The sequence below is a fragment of the Carassius gibelio genome, chromosome B3, assembly GCF_023724105.1.
Source record: "Carassius gibelio isolate Cgi1373 ecotype wild population from Czech Republic chromosome B3, carGib1.2-hapl.c, whole genome shotgun sequence".
In the NCBI taxonomy this organism is placed as follows: domain Eukaryota; kingdom Metazoa; phylum Chordata; class Actinopteri; order Cypriniformes; family Cyprinidae; genus Carassius; species Carassius gibelio.
The window spans coordinates 5,321,719-5,338,733 of NC_068398.1; the positions used below are offsets into that span (position 1 = coordinate 5,321,719).

The 17,015-nt window shown below is 38.7% G+C and overlaps 2 protein-coding genes, 1 long non-coding RNA gene and 1 other non-coding gene across 8 annotated transcripts; all 4 read left to right on the forward strand.

Moving 5' to 3' along the window:
* The first annotated feature begins 308 nt into the window (after positions 1–308).
* Positions 309–8,459, forward strand: plbd1a (phospholipase B domain containing 1a). The gene is made up of 12 exons (XM_052551102.1): positions 309–379; positions 563–662; positions 1,779–2,001; positions 3,013–3,096; positions 3,183–3,321; positions 4,236–4,376; positions 4,451–4,595; positions 4,750–4,950; positions 5,044–5,184; positions 5,263–5,448; positions 6,726–6,832; positions 6,906–8,459. Exons 2-12 carry the CDS (start codon positions 599–601, stop codon positions 7,080–7,082), a joined length of 1,608 nt encoding a protein of 535 aa, XP_052407062.1. The 5' UTR covers positions 309–379; positions 563–598; the 3' UTR covers positions 7,083–8,459.
* trnar-ccu (transfer RNA arginine (anticodon CCU)) lies at positions 310–382 on the forward strand. The gene has a single exon. It is a non-coding gene; the product is annotated as a tRNA-Arg (tRNA).
* An 858-nt stretch (positions 8,460–9,317) lies between the features above and the next one.
* On the forward strand, positions 9,318–10,206 carry LOC127952628 (uncharacterized). 2 transcript variants are annotated; one of them, XR_008152991.1, is made up of 3 exons: positions 9,318–9,528; positions 9,616–9,637; positions 10,049–10,206. It is a non-coding gene; the product is annotated as an uncharacterized LOC127952628 (long non-coding RNA). The 2 variants fall into 2 exon arrangements; XR_008152992.1 differs by lacking the exon at positions 9,616–9,637 and adding an exon at positions 9,790–9,811.
* A 1,288-nt stretch (positions 10,207–11,494) lies between these two features.
* LOC127952613 (tumor necrosis factor receptor superfamily member 13C) lies at positions 11,495–16,996 on the forward strand. Of its 4 annotated transcripts, XM_052551264.1 has the most exons (5): positions 11,523–11,926; positions 12,192–12,283; positions 13,271–13,375; positions 13,448–13,642; positions 16,464–16,996. In XM_052551264.1, exons 2-5 carry the CDS (start codon positions 12,268–12,270, stop codon positions 16,688–16,690), a joined length of 543 nt encoding a protein of 180 aa, XP_052407224.1. In that variant the 5' UTR covers positions 11,523–11,926; positions 12,192–12,267; the 3' UTR covers positions 16,691–16,996. The 4 variants fall into 4 exon arrangements, with proteins under 4 accessions (XP_052407225.1, XP_052407224.1, XP_052407223.1 ...); XM_052551265.1 differs by having other exon boundaries at positions 11,495–12,283; positions 16,467–16,996; XM_052551263.1 differs by having other exon boundaries at positions 11,523–12,283.
* Positions 16,997–17,015: the final 19 nt, after the last annotated feature.

The window sequence follows — 17,015 nt, forward strand, 5'->3', positions numbered from 1 at the left end:
AGTTCTTTTAAAATAATAAGGGTTTAACTAGTTTACTTTTCATTTAACCAACGTTAATTTAAATTCAGTCGGTCACTAACGTTGGTCCTTGTTTTCAGTCAATATTTCAGTCCTATGAAAACTTAAAAGTATGATCATAAAAACTCTTAATCATAAAAAGTCTTCACTTCCATATAATATTATAACATATAATTTATTATCCTGGCGACTTTGCTTCCGCGTCGAGCATCAGCGGCAGTCACGTGACGCCTCACTGGAGTCTGATTGGATACCTTTATAAGCGTCTCCGCCCAATCGCTGGTGTCATCCGCCCCAGTGGCCTAATGGATAAGGCACTGGCCTCCTAAGCCAGGGATTGTGGGTTCGAGTCCCATCTGGGGTGAAGTTTGTTTTTCTTTCTTCGATGTCTGTCTGTGTGTCTTTTCTTATTCTTTGTGTGTCACGAAGTTTAAACGAAGTTTCATCTGATCTCGCGTTTATCCGTGTGGATTCCGCTGGGATTAATACACCTTGTTTGTCACAAGGAAGCTCTTCGCTGACGGACTTCCCACTTTATTTTCAGTTTCTGCGGTGCATGTGACTGAAGATCGACACAGACATGAAGAACAGCAGCATTTGCGCGTTCATTCTTGCTTGTTTTGTTGCAGCAGCGAGAAGCGACAGTAAGAAACGTGTTTATTCAACCTTGACTTTCATAAAGCTTGTGTTGTTATATCGCGGAGTGAATGTTTTACAGGTTTACATGACCATATGCTCAACTCTTTCAAAACACTCTGCTTTTGTTTTGCTTATAAGTCATAAGTGTGTTTTAAGTGAGTTAGAGAGGAATGAAAGACGCTGAGGGTTTGTCTATTATATGATCATGAGCTGGAGAAGCACGTGATCCTATAAAACTCAATCTGAAACCTGATATGTGTCTGCAGTTACTTTACAAAGATATCATGTTTTATGCAAATATAAAATTTTCCCACAGAAAGTTACTGATAGAATAGCAATGCACAAAAATAATAAAATTGAAAAGTATAAAAGGAATTGAATAAATAAATGAGTGAGTTTGCAACCTTTAAGATTTGCATTTGCAGGCACTTTTGTCCAAAGCAACTTACAAAAGATTTATTTTAGGTATTTAAAGTTATATATATATATATAATATTTATTATTTTATTTATTTTAAGTATTAGTTTTAAATATAAAAAATAGAGCGACTTTTGTGTTAAATGTTTGCACGTTAACAAGGTTAATTTGTTAACATTAAGTAGCTACATTACTAAACATGAACAATGAAGAATACTTCTTAATCATTTATTAATCTGATAATTTGAGCATTCAAAATTATTTTAGTATCTTTTAATATTAAGTGATCTGAGCTAACTATTATAACCAAAGATTAATAAATACTGTAAGAAATGCAATAATCATTGTTATGATTTTTGAGGAATTTAGATAAAATGTTCAGTTTTGTTTCGGGTACATTATCTTTAACTGAAAACAGTATTAAGTGTGTTTTATTATTTTATAGCTTTTATTAAAAATGCAATTAATGAATGTTGGTTTAATTTTCTTATCTAAAAGATTGTCTGCAAATAAACATTTTTAAGTATTCAGTTCTCATTTCACATCTTGAAAAATGTTCCTCTTGTGGCTAAAATGGCACAGTATTTTTAAGGAAGTAGCAGACGCCCACATGGGTCATAAGAATCACACCATACATCATATCTGTGCTTCGTTTTCATATAATCTCGTGTGTTTGTGTGTGTGTGTGTGTGTGTTGAATCCAGAGCTGCTGAATGCCACGGCGTACTGGGACTCGACCCACAAGGCCGTTCTGCTGAAGGAGGGTGTTCTGGACACGCAGGGCGATGCGTACGGCTACTATAATGACACGCTGTCGTCCACGGGATGGGGCGTGCTGGAGATCCGTGCCGGCTACGGTCAGACGGAGGAGACAGACGACGTCACCATGTTCCTGGCGGGGTATCTGGAGGGTTTCCTCACCGCGCCGTGAGTGTCTGTAACCACACACCTTCTCCATCTTCTCATTTCACTCTTCACTCAGATGTAGTGAAAGCCAACTGTCATCATAGTTTTCTTGTTTCTGTGAAGTGCTCTTACGTTTGTTTTTCACACTCAGAACAGTCAGTTAATTGAGTTATTCATGATCATTGAACATCTGCTTTCTGACCTTTACTTTCCTGACACTTTCTGCTACAGTCACACTTAGTCAGTCTGTGTAAGTGTATGACTGTGAATATGTAAATGAGCCCTCGGTGATTGGCGTGCCTGTTTGCATGTGAAATGAGTATTACTGATTACATTAACATTCATTAACAGGTTTCTCAACCAGGGTTAATATCATTAACTACAAACTAAAACTGTAACATTTCTTCATTATATTTAGTAATAGCTTATCAATGGTGACTGTCTCAAGCTGATGTACTGTACATATGGCAGAAATGTAGGGTAAAAATCAAGCAGTAATTTCTGCTCCTTTATTTTCAGCAGGTAATGATACTCACACTGTGCTGCACTTTATTGACAATATTGAGCTGAAGCTTGACTTTGCAAATTTAAAATAGCAAATCAAATCGCAATATCTCTCAATAAAAATCACTATTAGATAATTTCCCCATATCGCACAGCCCTAGTTTTATTTCATCTTGATGAATACTAAATGTTTTTTTGTGTGTGGGATGAATCAATGCACATTCACATTTAGTCTAAAGCTACATTACGTTCACACAGCGCACACAACCCTTCTGTACTTCAGATTTCTCCCAATATAGGGACAGGAGACTAATGTGTTACCCCCAAAACTGTTTCTAATAGTGTAAAATGTATATAGCTATTAGTTCTAATATGAAATAGTATAGTATTCAAATAAATACTGAAACAACGCTGTTCTCAGCTGGATCTATGATGTACGTATATTTGGATTCTCAGTTTATTTAAGCTCAAATGCAGAACTTGTATTTTTGTAATGAGTGAGTAATGATAGTGACTGTTGTGTTTCAGGCAGATTTTCGATCATTACACCAACATGTATCCGCAGCTGATCACGAAACCTGAAACACTGGTGGCTGTGAAGGACTTCATGTCGTGAGTGGCGCTCCTCTGTGTGTGTGTGTTCGTCAGTGTTCGGCTCCGGACAGGACGTGCTGACCGTGTGTGTGTGTGTGTGTCAGGAAGCAGGACGACTGGTCTCGGGGTCAGGTGAAGCGTAACACCTCTGATCCTCTGTGGATCCACACGGGGCTGATTCTGGCACAGCTGGACGGTCTGCAGGCCGGAGTCACCGACTGGGCCAAACAACACGGCAGGAAGGTAGATCATCCTCAAACACTCTTCTAATAGTCTCTGTGTTTTATTAGGGATGCATTTCTTTATCTTTTTATTAAGACTCTAGTTCCTTACATTCACCCCTTTTTTTATGTAAAAAGTTACTTAAACATCTTAAAAGATTCCTTTATTTTCCCCATTTAATTATAGAAAAATCAGTTAAACAATGAAAAATAGTTTCATTAAAGACCAGTTTCCTTTATTTTTCCTATTTATTATGCAAAACATTTTTAGATGTATTTGTTTTAATAAGACGGCTCTGTTTCCTTTTCTTCATATTTCTTATTTTATAAAGGACTTCACATCTAAAACGACTTTTTAAAGGCTTTGTGTTATTTCTCTCTTTAAAGGTTACATCTAAAAAATTTCCATTTGTCCATTTGTTAACATAAAAATTACTAAAATGGTTGAAAAATAGTTTATTGTTCTTTTATTCAGAATCTATTTCCTTTTCTCCTATTTTTTTTTTAAAAGATGCAAACATTTAGGAAGATTTTTTATTTGTTTTAAGAAGGCTCTGTATTTCATCGTTATTATGGCTCAGTTTCTTTTAATCATCTTTTTTTCTTACTTAAAAATTGATTTAAACTTGAAAAGTTTTTAAGGATCCATTTCCATAGTTTTTACTAATAATTAACTTAAACTAAAAGCTCAATTTCTTGTAATCGTCTTATTTCTTGCATCAAAATACCATAAACATTCAAAAAGAGTTTCAGCGTATCGTGCGGAAGAACAATACAAAGAGAATAGTGTTTTTGTAAATGCGGTTTATTAAAATGAAGAGTTGTTAGTGCTTGTGTTTGTATCTTGCATCTGTTGAAGCTGAGCTGGTTTTGATCAGATCATCACTCGTGTGTGTGTGTGTGTGTGTGTGTGTGTGTGTGTGTGTGTGTGTGTAGCCTCTGTCCCAGTTTGACGTCCAGTTCCTGAATGCCATCGGTGATCTGCTGGACCTGATCCCGGCGCTGGTTCCCAGTGAGACGTCCAGTATGAAGCCGTATAAAGCTCCTCCCATGGGCCACTGCTCTGCGCTCATAAAGGTAGCTAACATCCTGCTAACTGTTGTCAGGAGGCAGTAGATGTGATGGTCTCTCTCACCTGTGGTGTGTTTCAGATGTTGCCTGGCTTTGAGAACCTGTTGTTCGCTCACTCCAGCTGGTACACGTACGCCGCCACCATGCGCATCTACAAACACTGGGACTTCAGACTGAGAGAGCCACACACGGCCACCGGAAGACTGTCCTTCAGCAGCTACCCTGGTACTCACACATTGCTCTTTCATTAATTCGCTCCTTCACTCACTCATTCATACAGTTAGGCAATACACACACACACACACACACACACACACATATACAAGTGTGTGGTTTCAGTATGTGAGTGACTTCAGTCTGTGGATGTGTGTGTGTTCAGGGTTCCTGATGTCTCTGGATGATTTCTATCTGCTGGGCAGTGGTCTGATGATGACTCAGACCACCAATAACGTCTTCAACACCTCGCTGTTCTCCTACATGACTCCTGCCAGCCTGTTCTCCTGGCAGAGGGTTCGACTGGCACACGCACTGGCAAACACTGGGGAGCAGTGGGCCAAAACCTTCTCCAGATACAACTCTGGTCAGGAATCAACATTCACTGTTCTTGGCTTTCTGGACTGTGTTTGCTCTGTCATGCGTGTTTGTCTGATCCTGGGCTGAATCTGTCCGTCAGGGACGTATAATAACCAGTACATGGTGGTGGACCGGAGTAAAGTGATTCTGGGCAGCAGTCTGGAGGACGGAGCGCTGACGGTGGTGGAGCAGATCCCAGGACTGGTGGAGTATTCGGACCAGACGCAGACGCTGCGCAGAGGTCCGACTGAACCCACTTCACTCTCTTCTTCTTGACGTGTTGTACATCTGCTGCTTTAGTAACTGTGTGCATCTGCAGGTTACTGGCCGTCTTACAACGTGCCGTTCCACCGTAAGATCTACGATCTGAGCGGCTACGAGCAGATGTGGAAGAAGCACGGCGAGGATTTCTCCTACGACCTCTGCCCTCGAGCCAAGATCTTCCGTCGTGACCAGTCATCCGTCAGCGACCTGAACTCCCTCAAACACATCATGAGATACAACGGTAAATAACAGTCACAACTCTTGATGGTGATGGCACCTCTAGACTTCCTTAGGGAACCAAACTTAATAAATGATAACAAGTCTCAAAGAAAAAATAATGAGATGACTAACTTGTAAGACTTCGCCACACGATTCAAGATTTATTTAATATCTCATACACACACACACACACACAAATATATATATATATATATATATATATATATATATATATATATATATATATCTTATTTAGCTTCACTATGCTAGCTTTTATTAATATTTTGAATTAAATTTTATGTTGCATTTTCAGTTTCCGTCTTTATTAATCTTTGCTTAATTTTAATCTCTATATAACGAAGCCCTGCACATGATGTTCAACAGAAAAAAAGAAATAAATTGTGCGCACGATTTGCTAATTCGTTCCCTGGATATACTAAAACATGCATACAATTACTATTTTGTTCCCTCAATGTACTACAACCTGCACACGATTGCTATTTCATTCCCTAATTCCCTAATTAGTTTCCTCGATTTGCCAAATTGTGTACATGATTTATAAATCGAGAGAACTAATTAGTAAATTGTGTACGCGATTTGTCAAATCGAGGGAATTAATTAGTAAATTGCGGGGACAATATATAAATCGAGGGAACGAAATAGTAAATTGTGTACACGATTTACTTTTTTTCCTGCATGCCATGTGTGGGGCTCTGTACTGTATAATCTTTAAGTTTGAATTTGTTATTTTAGTAGTTAGTTAAAATAAATAAAAATGAGAAGAGATGCAAATAAAAAAAGTGTGTATTTTCCATTTCATTTTAAGTTTTTCTTATTTTGTCTATAGTTATTTTAGTAATGTCTTAATTGTTTTTTATTCATCTTATTTTTGTTTTAGTTATTTTACTACAAATGAAAAACATCAATCAACATGTATTTTTACTTTATTGTATTTGGCTGGGTTGCAGACAAAAGCCCTAGTTGGATTTGCAATAAGTTGAATGTATTAAAACCTACAATGGTTACTGTAAAATAGTCAAATCAAAACATAATTGCTTATCTAATTTGATTTAGGTTTCTATAGGAATAATTACTTTTTTGTATGGCTTAGGTTTGGTAAACAAACAAACATGATGTAAGTTTCTTTAGAAATGAATAAAAGTAAATGGTAATAATAATACAAACACAAGAATGCAGTTACAAAATTTTGGTTCATTTAGCCTTTAAACATCACACAGTAAAAGGCATTATTGTATTTGAATGTTTGTATTGTGATAATGTGTGTCAATCTGTCCTCAGATTATAAGAGTGACCCGTACTCGAAGGGTAACCCGTGTAAGTCCATCTGCTGTCGTAATGACCTGCAGGAGCAAAGAGCCAGTCCTGGAGGATGTTACGACACCAAGGTCAGCTGACTTCCTGTCATTAACCAATCAGAGTGAGTCTTCAGCTCCTGATGCTCTGTTGCTCTCCGGTTAGGTCACAGATCTGCACATGGCTCAGGGTTTCGTAGCAGAGGCGGTGAACGGACCGACCACAGATGGAGGGCTCCCCGTCTTCTCCTGGGAGGCGTTCAACAGCACGTCCCATCAGGGCCTTCCTCCGATATACAACTTCAGCTTCGTCCTGATGCAGCCGCAGCTCTTCCGCCCCTGAGGATCATGGGATTTCACAATCTAGCCTGCTTCTGAACTGATTCTCTGTTAGAAATCTGCACTAAAACCAATCTGAACCCTTGAATCTGTTGAATCACATTTTTTTTTTAGCCTTAAAATCAGCGCTAAACTCTACAGCTGCCATCTGACAATCAGTCCAGGACTGTTCACGTCTCTTTTTATTGATTTATGGATTGAGTAAATCATAATGTTTTAGTACACAAAAGGTTAAAAAAAAAATTAGTTGGTAAATTATTGGCATACATGAAAAAATAACAAAAACTTGAAATTATGAGGTAATGTCAAAATGAAGATGTACTAAGTCAATAATGACATAAGAAGGCATAATTATGTGGTAAAACCTTGACATTTTGAAAGAATAATTTGAAATTGACGTACCAGGTCAAAATTTACACACTAAGTCACACTTTTCAGGAAAACAATGACATACTAAGTTGAAATTGAAATAGTATTCAATATTCATTTGTCTTTTTAACCACATAAATATGACTTTTCTTTTCCTTCCACTCTTCACCTCATGAATGTTACTATGGGTGTCCATAAATTACTGCCACACAGAGCATGTTTAAAGTGCTCCTATTATGGATTTTGGAAAATTACCTTTCATGCATTGTCTAACACAGCTCTAAATGAATGAAAACATCCTGCAAGGTTTTCAATTTGAAAGTGCATTATGTATTAAGTTATTATCTTTCAAAAGAAAGAGTCAGTTTAGCATATTGCCTGCCCACTTGTTGGTCTGAATGAAAATACAACAATTTTTTTTTTATATATATATATACACTCTGTGCAGTGCACAAAGCAGCACTGTGCTCACAAACACTGCTTTATCAGCCATTACATGCATTATGCAATGAAACCTGGACCAATTGTTTGGAGGTCGTTACGCAAATGGGGTAAAAATAAATGCATTATAAGGAAATGTAAGTATTTTTTGACCTTGCATGCATGTCAATCTGTACGGGGACTCCCAAAACCAAAATATGAACCTTTCATTACCCATAATGGGAGCACTGTAAAACGGGGGCGTCAGTATCATCGTAATTTTGTAAATCTAGTAAAAGATGTAAATGGACACAACACAAACAGAAAACCAAAGTTTGTAATGTAAATGTCAGTGGCAGGAATGTCTTGTTGAACGAGTCCATCGCTGTGATGTTTCTTAGCTGTATTTACAGATTTCTTCTCTCAGGGAAGGTGACTCAAAAGTGCCTTTGTTATTATTCGAATGTCTTTTACCTTCACTTTTGAATATCTGTTATCATTGCTGTCAATCATGAGGTTTGTAATCTGTGGCATGTGATTTTTTTGTAATTTTTTTTTCTCTTTGATTCAACCAATGAATGAACAAGCCTCATTTCTCAGTCTTAAGTGTATTTGTTGGACACTGGTTCACTAATTCAGTCGGATATCCTGCACTTGTGCTCAACTGAAGCAGGCAGTATATTTATTAGTCTACATCAATTTTTTACCAAAAAGAGGATAGATTGTCCCTAAAAGTACAGAAACATTGGGCCGATGTCAGTCGACACAAGATCCAGGGGGAGTGGTTGGATCAACATCTAGGGGGTGTAGATTAGTAGGATTAGGGGTGGAGATGGGTGGTTTAGGGGATGAGATTGGTAGGTTTAAAGGTAGAGATGGGTAGGTTTAGGAGTGGAGATTGGTAGGTTTAGGGGTGGGGATGGGTGGTTTAGGGGATGAGATTGGTAGGTTTTAAGGTAGAGATGGGTAGGTTTAGGAGTGGAGATGGGTGGTTTAGGGGTGGAGATGGGTGGTTTAGGGGATGAGATTGGTAGGTTTAAAGGTAGAGATGGGTAGGTTTAGGAGTGGAGATTAGTAGGATTAGGGGTGGAGATGGGTGGTTTAGGGGATAAGATTGGTAGGTTTTAAGGTAGAGATGGGTAGGTTTAGGAGTGGAGATGGGTGGTTTAGGGTGGAGATGGGTGGTTTAGGGGATGAGATTGGTAGGTTTAAAGGTAGAGATGGGTAGGTTTAGGAGTGGAGATTGGTAGGTTTAGGGGTGGGGATGGGTGGTTTAGGGGATGAGATTGGTAGGATAGAAGGTAGTGATGGGTAGGTTTTGGAGTGGAGATGGGTGGTTTAGGGGTGGAGATGGGTGGTTTAGGGGATGAGATTGGTAGGTTTAAAGGTAGAGATGGGTAGGTTTAGGAGTGGAGATTGGTAGGTTTAGGGGTGGGGATGGGTGGTTTAGGGGTGGAGATGGGTGGTTTAGGGGATGAGATTGGTAGGTTTAAAGGTAGAGATGGGTAGGTTTAGGAGTGGAGATTGGTTGGTTTAGGGGTGGAGATGGTTGGTTTAGGGGATGAGATTGGTAGGTTTAAAGGTAGAGATGGGTAGGTTTAGGAGTGGAGATTGGTAGGTTTAGGAGTGGAGATGGGTGGTTTAGGGGATGAGATTGGTAGGTTTTAAGGTAGAGATGGGTAGGTTTAGGAGTGGAGATTGGTTGGTTTAGGGGTGGAGATGGTTGGTTTAGGGGATGAGATTGGTAGGTTTAAAGGTAGAGATGGGTAGGTTTAGGAGTGGAGATTGGTAGGATTAGGGGTGGGGATGGGTGGTTTAGGGGATGAGATTGGTAGGTTTTAAGGTAGAGATGGGTAGGTTTAGGAGTGGAGATTGGTTGGTTTAGGGGTGGAGATGGTTGGTTTAGGGGATGAGATTGGTAGGTTTAAAGGTAGAGATGGGTAGGTTTAGGAGTGGAGATTGGTAGGTTTAGGAGTGGAGATGGGTGGTTTAGGGGATGAGATTGGTAGGTTTAAAGGTAGAGATGGGTAGGTTTAGGAGTGGAGATTGGTTGGTTTAGGGGGGGATGGGTGGTTTAGGGGATGAGATTGGTAGGTTTAGGAGTGGAGATTGGTAGGTTTAGGGGTGGGGATGGGTGGTTTTGGGGATGAGATTGGTAGGTTTAAAGTTAGAGATGGGTAGGTTTAGGAGTGGAGATTGGTTGGTTTAGGGGTGGAGATGGGTGGTTTAGGGGATGAGATTGGTAGGTTTAAAAGTAGAGATGGGTATATTTAGGAGTGGAGATTGGTAGGTTTAGGGGGGGATGGGTGGTTTAGGGGATGAGATTGGTAGGTTTAGGAGTGGAGATTGGTAGGTTTAGGGGTGGGGATGGGTGGTTTTGGGGATGAGATTGGTAGGTTTAAAGTTAGAGATGGGTAGGTTTAGGAGTGGAGATGGGTGGTTTAGGCGATGAGATTGGTAGGTTTAAAGGTAGAGATGGGTAGGTTTAGGAGTGGAGATTGGTAGGTTTAGGGGGGGATGGGTGGTTTAGGGGATGAGATTGGTAGGTTTAAAGGTAGAGATGGGTAGGTTTTGGATTGGAGATTGGTAGGTTTACTGGTGGGGATGGGTGGTTTAGGGGATGAGATTGGTAGGTTTAAAGGTAGAGATGGGTAGGTTTAGGGGTGGAGATGAGTGGTTTAGGGGATGAGATTGGTAGGTTTAGGGGTGGAGATGAGTGGTTTTTGAGATCAGAGGGTCGAGACGTGTAGGGTTAGGTATATTTTAGGTGGGACGAGTTGGATCTGGATCTTATGTTCAGCAGTTAGGATCATCTCGGTCTGCATTGGCTCAGGTCAGAGTCATTTTGCTCATCAGTATGGATTTTAAGCAGTTTAAGCTTAATTGCAATTCTTGTTTTTTCTTAGCTCTTCATCTTTCGATGCCATCCATCTATTCTCAGTCCATGCATGGTAGGGTGACCAGAAGTCCCCATTTTTCATCCGACTGGAGTTGTCCCCGGAAATTCAGCCACCTGGCAATTATATTGTGATTAATTTTAACCAGCAGATGGTGCTATGCTGATTTCTTGATTGTGTGTCACTATTATCATCAGTTACCAAAAGAGACACCAGTATTGTTTTCAAGTGAAGTCACATATTAATATATATGTTAAAGCAAAATAATACTGTTTGTGTGCACTATAACAAGGCATGATAAGGTTGCAGGGTTGTTTTTCACACAATAGGATTATTAAACATTCATGAAACTTCAGCCGACACAACTGCAATAGGCCTAAATTAATAATATAAAAAATAATAAACTAATCCATTACACTTGCACAATTACATTTGCAGAAAGCACATACTTTGTGGTCAAAACAAGCCTAAAATGCAAAATAATAACCATATATAAACATTACATTTGAAAAGTTGTATTTACTCACAGTTGTGAAAATGTTTGAAAATAACATATTTGTTCAATATAGTTTTAATTATCATATGTTCTCATATTTATTGTTTTATTTTTAATGTGTTTTTGTAAATCCATAATTTTTCAATATTAGGCCACAACTGTTTTAATATAATTGCTATTTGATATACTGTACTGTAACTTTAATTATCAATTATGATATTAATATAAGGAACCCACAACAATAAAAAAAAAAAAAACATATTTCCCTGTTTTTAATACGTAGATAATCACAAGTGAGATTTCAGTGATATTTTGAACACTGAACTAGGAAATGGTTTTCATTTCAGAAATCTGGTCACCAAACGGACCCATGGAAGGAATTGTGAAAATGAAGCCAATTTTCTGTTCACAAACATCTTCCAAGTGTATTATTACTTCAGCAGATGATACAGATGTACTCCAAAGGGTGGTGCAGAGATTTATCCAATAGGAATTACACACTAAATCGTTTATGAATGTGAGGGGGAAAACAAGTCCATCCAAGGAATACATCTGGCAAACAAAAGGCTGCATGTTGATCCAGACGGACCGGTTGAGGCTGGATTCAGTGAAGCACCCCAGCTGGAGGACCCTTATCTCCTTGTCCTCATCTGAACATCTGAACTCGTGAGGAGATATACATACGCATGTGAAGAGACAGGCAGACTCACAGCTGAGGACGTGATATCATTTAACATTCTTATTTATTAATCTTTCTAGGTTGCTGCCCGCTGGTTGAGAATCGCTATATTATTAGACCAAATCCGTCTGTGTTATTTCTCCATCTGTTTGAGTTGTTTCCTCTTTCTCTCAGTTTAACTTCATTTCTTTTGCTCTGCTCTAATTTCTCTCTCGACCTCTTGACCTCTCGACCTTCTCTGTCCTCACAAAGGCTAGAAGTGACAGAGTCATCATTATTGTTCTGAAGCGTGATGGCGATGAGATCATCTGCTCCTGGTTTCCTATAAATGACTGAAACCATCAGTGAGTATTTATGTATTTTGTCTAGTGTATGTAAATTCACAGCAGTTTCGTTTTCATGTTTAATTTTTTGGACTCTGCTACAGTAAATCATAAGTTTTCGGTTTTAGTTTTTAAACATTTAGAGGAAAAGGAAAGAAAATGTTTGTGGTGAGGGAACCGAAAAAGTCTGACTATGACGTTAATTTGTATTTTACAGGCTGAATTTAAAGGCAGATTTACACACTGAAGGATTTATAAATTATCAGTTTAAAATATATTCATTTAACCATCTTTATGTCATTCTAAACAAACTTTTGTCATCATTTTCTTCTCATAATTTAGAATTTCTTTCATAATTTTGGCTTTTATCTCATAATTTTAGTTTTGTTGTAAAATATAATTTTTCTTATGAATTAACATTTTTTGCATTCTTATTTCATAATTTATATTATGACATTTTAGATTTTTTTTTCACCTCATTAATTTGACTTTCACATTTTTTCTGATTTCAACTGTTTTTACTCATGATATATTTTTATTTTTATATATTTTTTGCATTATTCAAACTTGAATTTACCAAAGAATAGAACTGAGTTTCTATTCACTAAAAGTCTCCACCAGCCTATTCAAACACATAATGAAGAAAAGTGCCAATAGTTAGAAAAGAGAAGATCCTATCGACACAGACACTTGATCTGATGAATTCCATCCAGGCATTGAGAGACATGAACAGATGTTGCCGTTGTTGTTTTGTTGTTGTTGTTTCTTCTTTTCTTACACCCACTGATTCTATGTGCTTTATATTATCTATCATAAGAAGTAATGCAGATAACAACACATGGATAAAAATAAAGTTCGGTTTCCTTCTGCTCGGCTGTTTCACTCTTTGTCTCTCTAGAGATTCGGTCAGTGATTCATTCTCTCCGATATCACAAATGAAGAAGTGAAACAGTGTTGTGTTTCTCTCACCTCCCGTGATCTCTCCATCGCTGCTCTTATTCTCATCAGTTCTGCCGATAGTGATGGAGAGGAGAGCATGTGCTCCTGGTTCTCAGTGGGATTCTCTGCTCAAGTACTGCGTCTCCCACAGATCCCTGGGACTGACGCCATCAGGTGAGCCACACTCTTGAGCAGATCAGTGCATGATGGGGTTTTATGTTGAGTTGGATGCTTGTGTTTCTCTAGAGGCTCCTCCGCTGGTGCTGAAGCCGGTGCAGAGCAGCAGAGGTCTGGATGAGTCTTCATCCTCATCCTCGTCCTCGTCCTCCATCAGTCCTAGTGTGTGGATCTGTGTTGGGCTGCTCGTGAGTGTGTCGGTTCTGGTGCTTCTGCTTTGGTTCATCATCTACAGACGCCACACCAGGACCTCACAGAGCACAGGTAAGGTCCAAGTCTATATAAGTCACTTTCATTATGAATCCCTTACAGAGTGCTTTTTGTCCAGCTGATGAACAAGAAATACACTGACAGCCAATCAGAATCCATTTGACTTTAAATAACTCCTTATCAGAAATCATCCTGCTTATCAAGTCATAAATAATGAAGGTTCATTATTGTCTGTTCCTTGGGGAAATCTTAATAAAGCCTAAATATATTGAAGATAACTAGTTAGTCAACATCTAGATAGCTTGCAGAAAAATTTGGAATTTCAGTCAAATAAATGCTGTTTTGGCTGTGTAAAATAAGTAGCCTATATAACACATGGTTATTTATATAGCCTACCGAAATTTACGACTGTAACTGCAAGAGAAATCTGAAATTGAGAAGCTATTCATGTCTAATTTCCAATTACCCTTCAGAAAATGCAACATGGTTTTACTACAAAAAAAAAAAAGAAAAAGAAAAAAAAGATGCATGGTATTTGAAGTAAAACTGTGTTTATAAATGTTAATCATAATGCCAAAAAAACACTTTCACTTCCAAGATTAGTTTTCATAGGGACAGAAAACTGGTATTTTTACTAATTCCGATCGCAGGTGACGTCCACAGACAGTGCTAAGAATAAACATAACCTTATTATGCTCTAATGCGAATGCTAATATATTTCATATAATTTAAAGCACATCAGAGAATCTGTTTTTGTAGGACCGCAGAACGAAAACTAGAAATCGTGAATTTTAAAGTGACACGCCGTTGTACTAGACGTGATCACAACAGTCGGACATCTAGCGGGCATTTATGTAAAAAAAAAAAAATTAAAGGAAATGCAACGCGATGGAATGCAAAATGCGTTTAGTTTAGTAGCCTAAATGAGTTTCGAACCAACCATACCTCACGCACACACTTTAATAAGTTTCAGTTCCTCGTTGGGGTCAAGAGGGTGGCGAGGGGTCTTCAGGGACGGGCCCATGTCTCATGTCTCCTTTCCACACACACACACATGCATCCGTTACCTCAGGACGCAGAACACGTCTTAAGCTAGTGGAAAACCCAACGACACTCCTGTTTGCTAAATTTAACCCCTGCGGTTTCAGATTTAAGCAGGAGGTCAGTAAGTTGAGTGCTTATTACTGTTCATCACCCGTCTACGTGGTTGTGATTCAGTGGTGTTATTCTGTAGTCAAATATTTGAGACTAACAAACGTAGGCTAAAACTGAATTTTGCCTTTGAGTCGGTTGGGTTCCCTGATGTTTGTCGCTCGATCATTCAGGAACTGTTTTGGGACACCATATACATAACCCGTCCTGAACCAACCTGAAAACTTGTGACTGAAATCGTCGATCACACAGAACATAATATTACTTTCTACCACGCTGTGTTTCCGTTCTTGTTCCGTTGTAATGAGCGCCGCGAAAGACCCATCTGTCGAGTTTAAAGACGTTCACATGGAAAACACAAGCTCACGTTTTAGCTGAACAACTCTGGACACAGCGTTCTAAAACGTGCAGCTCTTCTGTGAGACGCTACAAAAGCTATGCATGTTTGCATGGAAAACAGAAAATTAGCAGAGCGGAAGGCAAAAAGGGTGTGTTTTTTTTAAACAGTCCCTTATACTTCTGTATGATCTCACTGCACATTGACATCATTGTGTTTCTCTCCTCTGAGGAAGAAACTTTGAGTATTTTAGAAACATTTATCCCAATCAGAACTTAAAGATGGCATTCAACTTTACATTAACATAAACAGTATGAAGTTTTTAAGTGCCATCTTTCAGTGCTCTCCATGACCTTTATATCATTAGCTCAACTAGTCAGTCAGTACATTTACATGGACAACAATATTTCAACACGATTCAGACAATACTCTGATTAAGAATCTACCTTGCAGACAGAGATTGATTGCCTTAATCCAGCTAAAGTCTAACTCTAAACACACATCAAAATAAGACATGGAGTATTCCCATTTTAGTCGCATTATCAAAGTGCAGTATCGATATGTATCGACACCATTACCGTCTTTACCGACTTTTCGCTGCATTCTGTGACAGGATCAACCTGTAACCATGTGACAGTGGTCAACCTTTGACAAATAATTAACTGCACTTGAAGCTTTCTTTAAATTAAAAATGAAACACCCAAAACTGTATTTGGCACCAGGCCAATTGCTCTAGAGTCGCTTGGGGACGTAATGACATGTGCCATTAATCGAACTATGTACTGTAACATCTAAAAGAGGAACATAAAAGCAATAATCTAAAAGCAACTCATGTAAACACCTTAATCATAATATTGTCTTATTCAGAATAAGATAAATAATTTGATTACTGATGTCCATGTAAACGTATAGAGGGACAATGTTAACATGCACATGAATAATGCAGTTATTCTAATAATCAGAGTAAGGACTTAATAGCATTATGATGTTGATATGTCAAGAGCAAAGCTCTTTTTACCTCCATTATTCACATACCCCACTGCACAGCACAGTTTATTTACTTGTAGAGCAAAACACTTTTGTATGGCTGTATTCTGAATTTGTTGTACTGCATTACTGCAAAACCTCTACAACATGAACTCTGTTTTTCTCGGCTCCCCAGAAATCTAGGTATTAATACAGATGCGTGTCACATCATTTGTGTACGTCAGAGCGGCAATAATGCAATTAAGGTGTTTACATGCCTGTATATTGCAATTAAAATTGGTGTGCGTTGTAGGTGTACTATGTTAAGACGATTATGCTTGTTGCGATTATGAGCATTATCTCATTCTAATCGCATTAAGAGGGTGCATGTAAATGCATGAGTGTTGTCTATCTGTCCAGCAGGTGAAAAGGACTCTACGCCCCAAACCCCGACAACCACAGAACAGGACGAGGAGGCCCTGTCAACTTGGCCGCATGTCAGTGGTGACACACAGGAAATCCCAATCAAAGAGGGAGCCTGTGGGCGGAGCCTGTGTAATGGATGGGCAGAGCACGGGCTGCCACTTCCTGCCACAGAACTGGGAGACTCCGCCCTCGTCACCACTAAAACCGGACAATCTGTGTAAGTCTGAAGAGTAATGTGAACAGCAGAATTAATACACAGGGTAAATAATCCAACATACCAGTTGTACACTTGATATGAATCCAGCTCGTATTCATATTCACTTCAAACGATAGACCTCATGTAATCAAAAATCCAGTTCCTGTGGCTCTCAGTTCATGCCCATGTCAGAGAACTTAACATGGATGGAGATGCAGAAAACGATTCACCAGCAGTGGCATCTGTCAGTCCTCAACAAAACATTTTAAAGATGAATATTTGCTTGAGTATATTTTGGGAGATCTCCAGAACACAGATGAGAGTCCTATTTTGAACATTAATGTTTACTT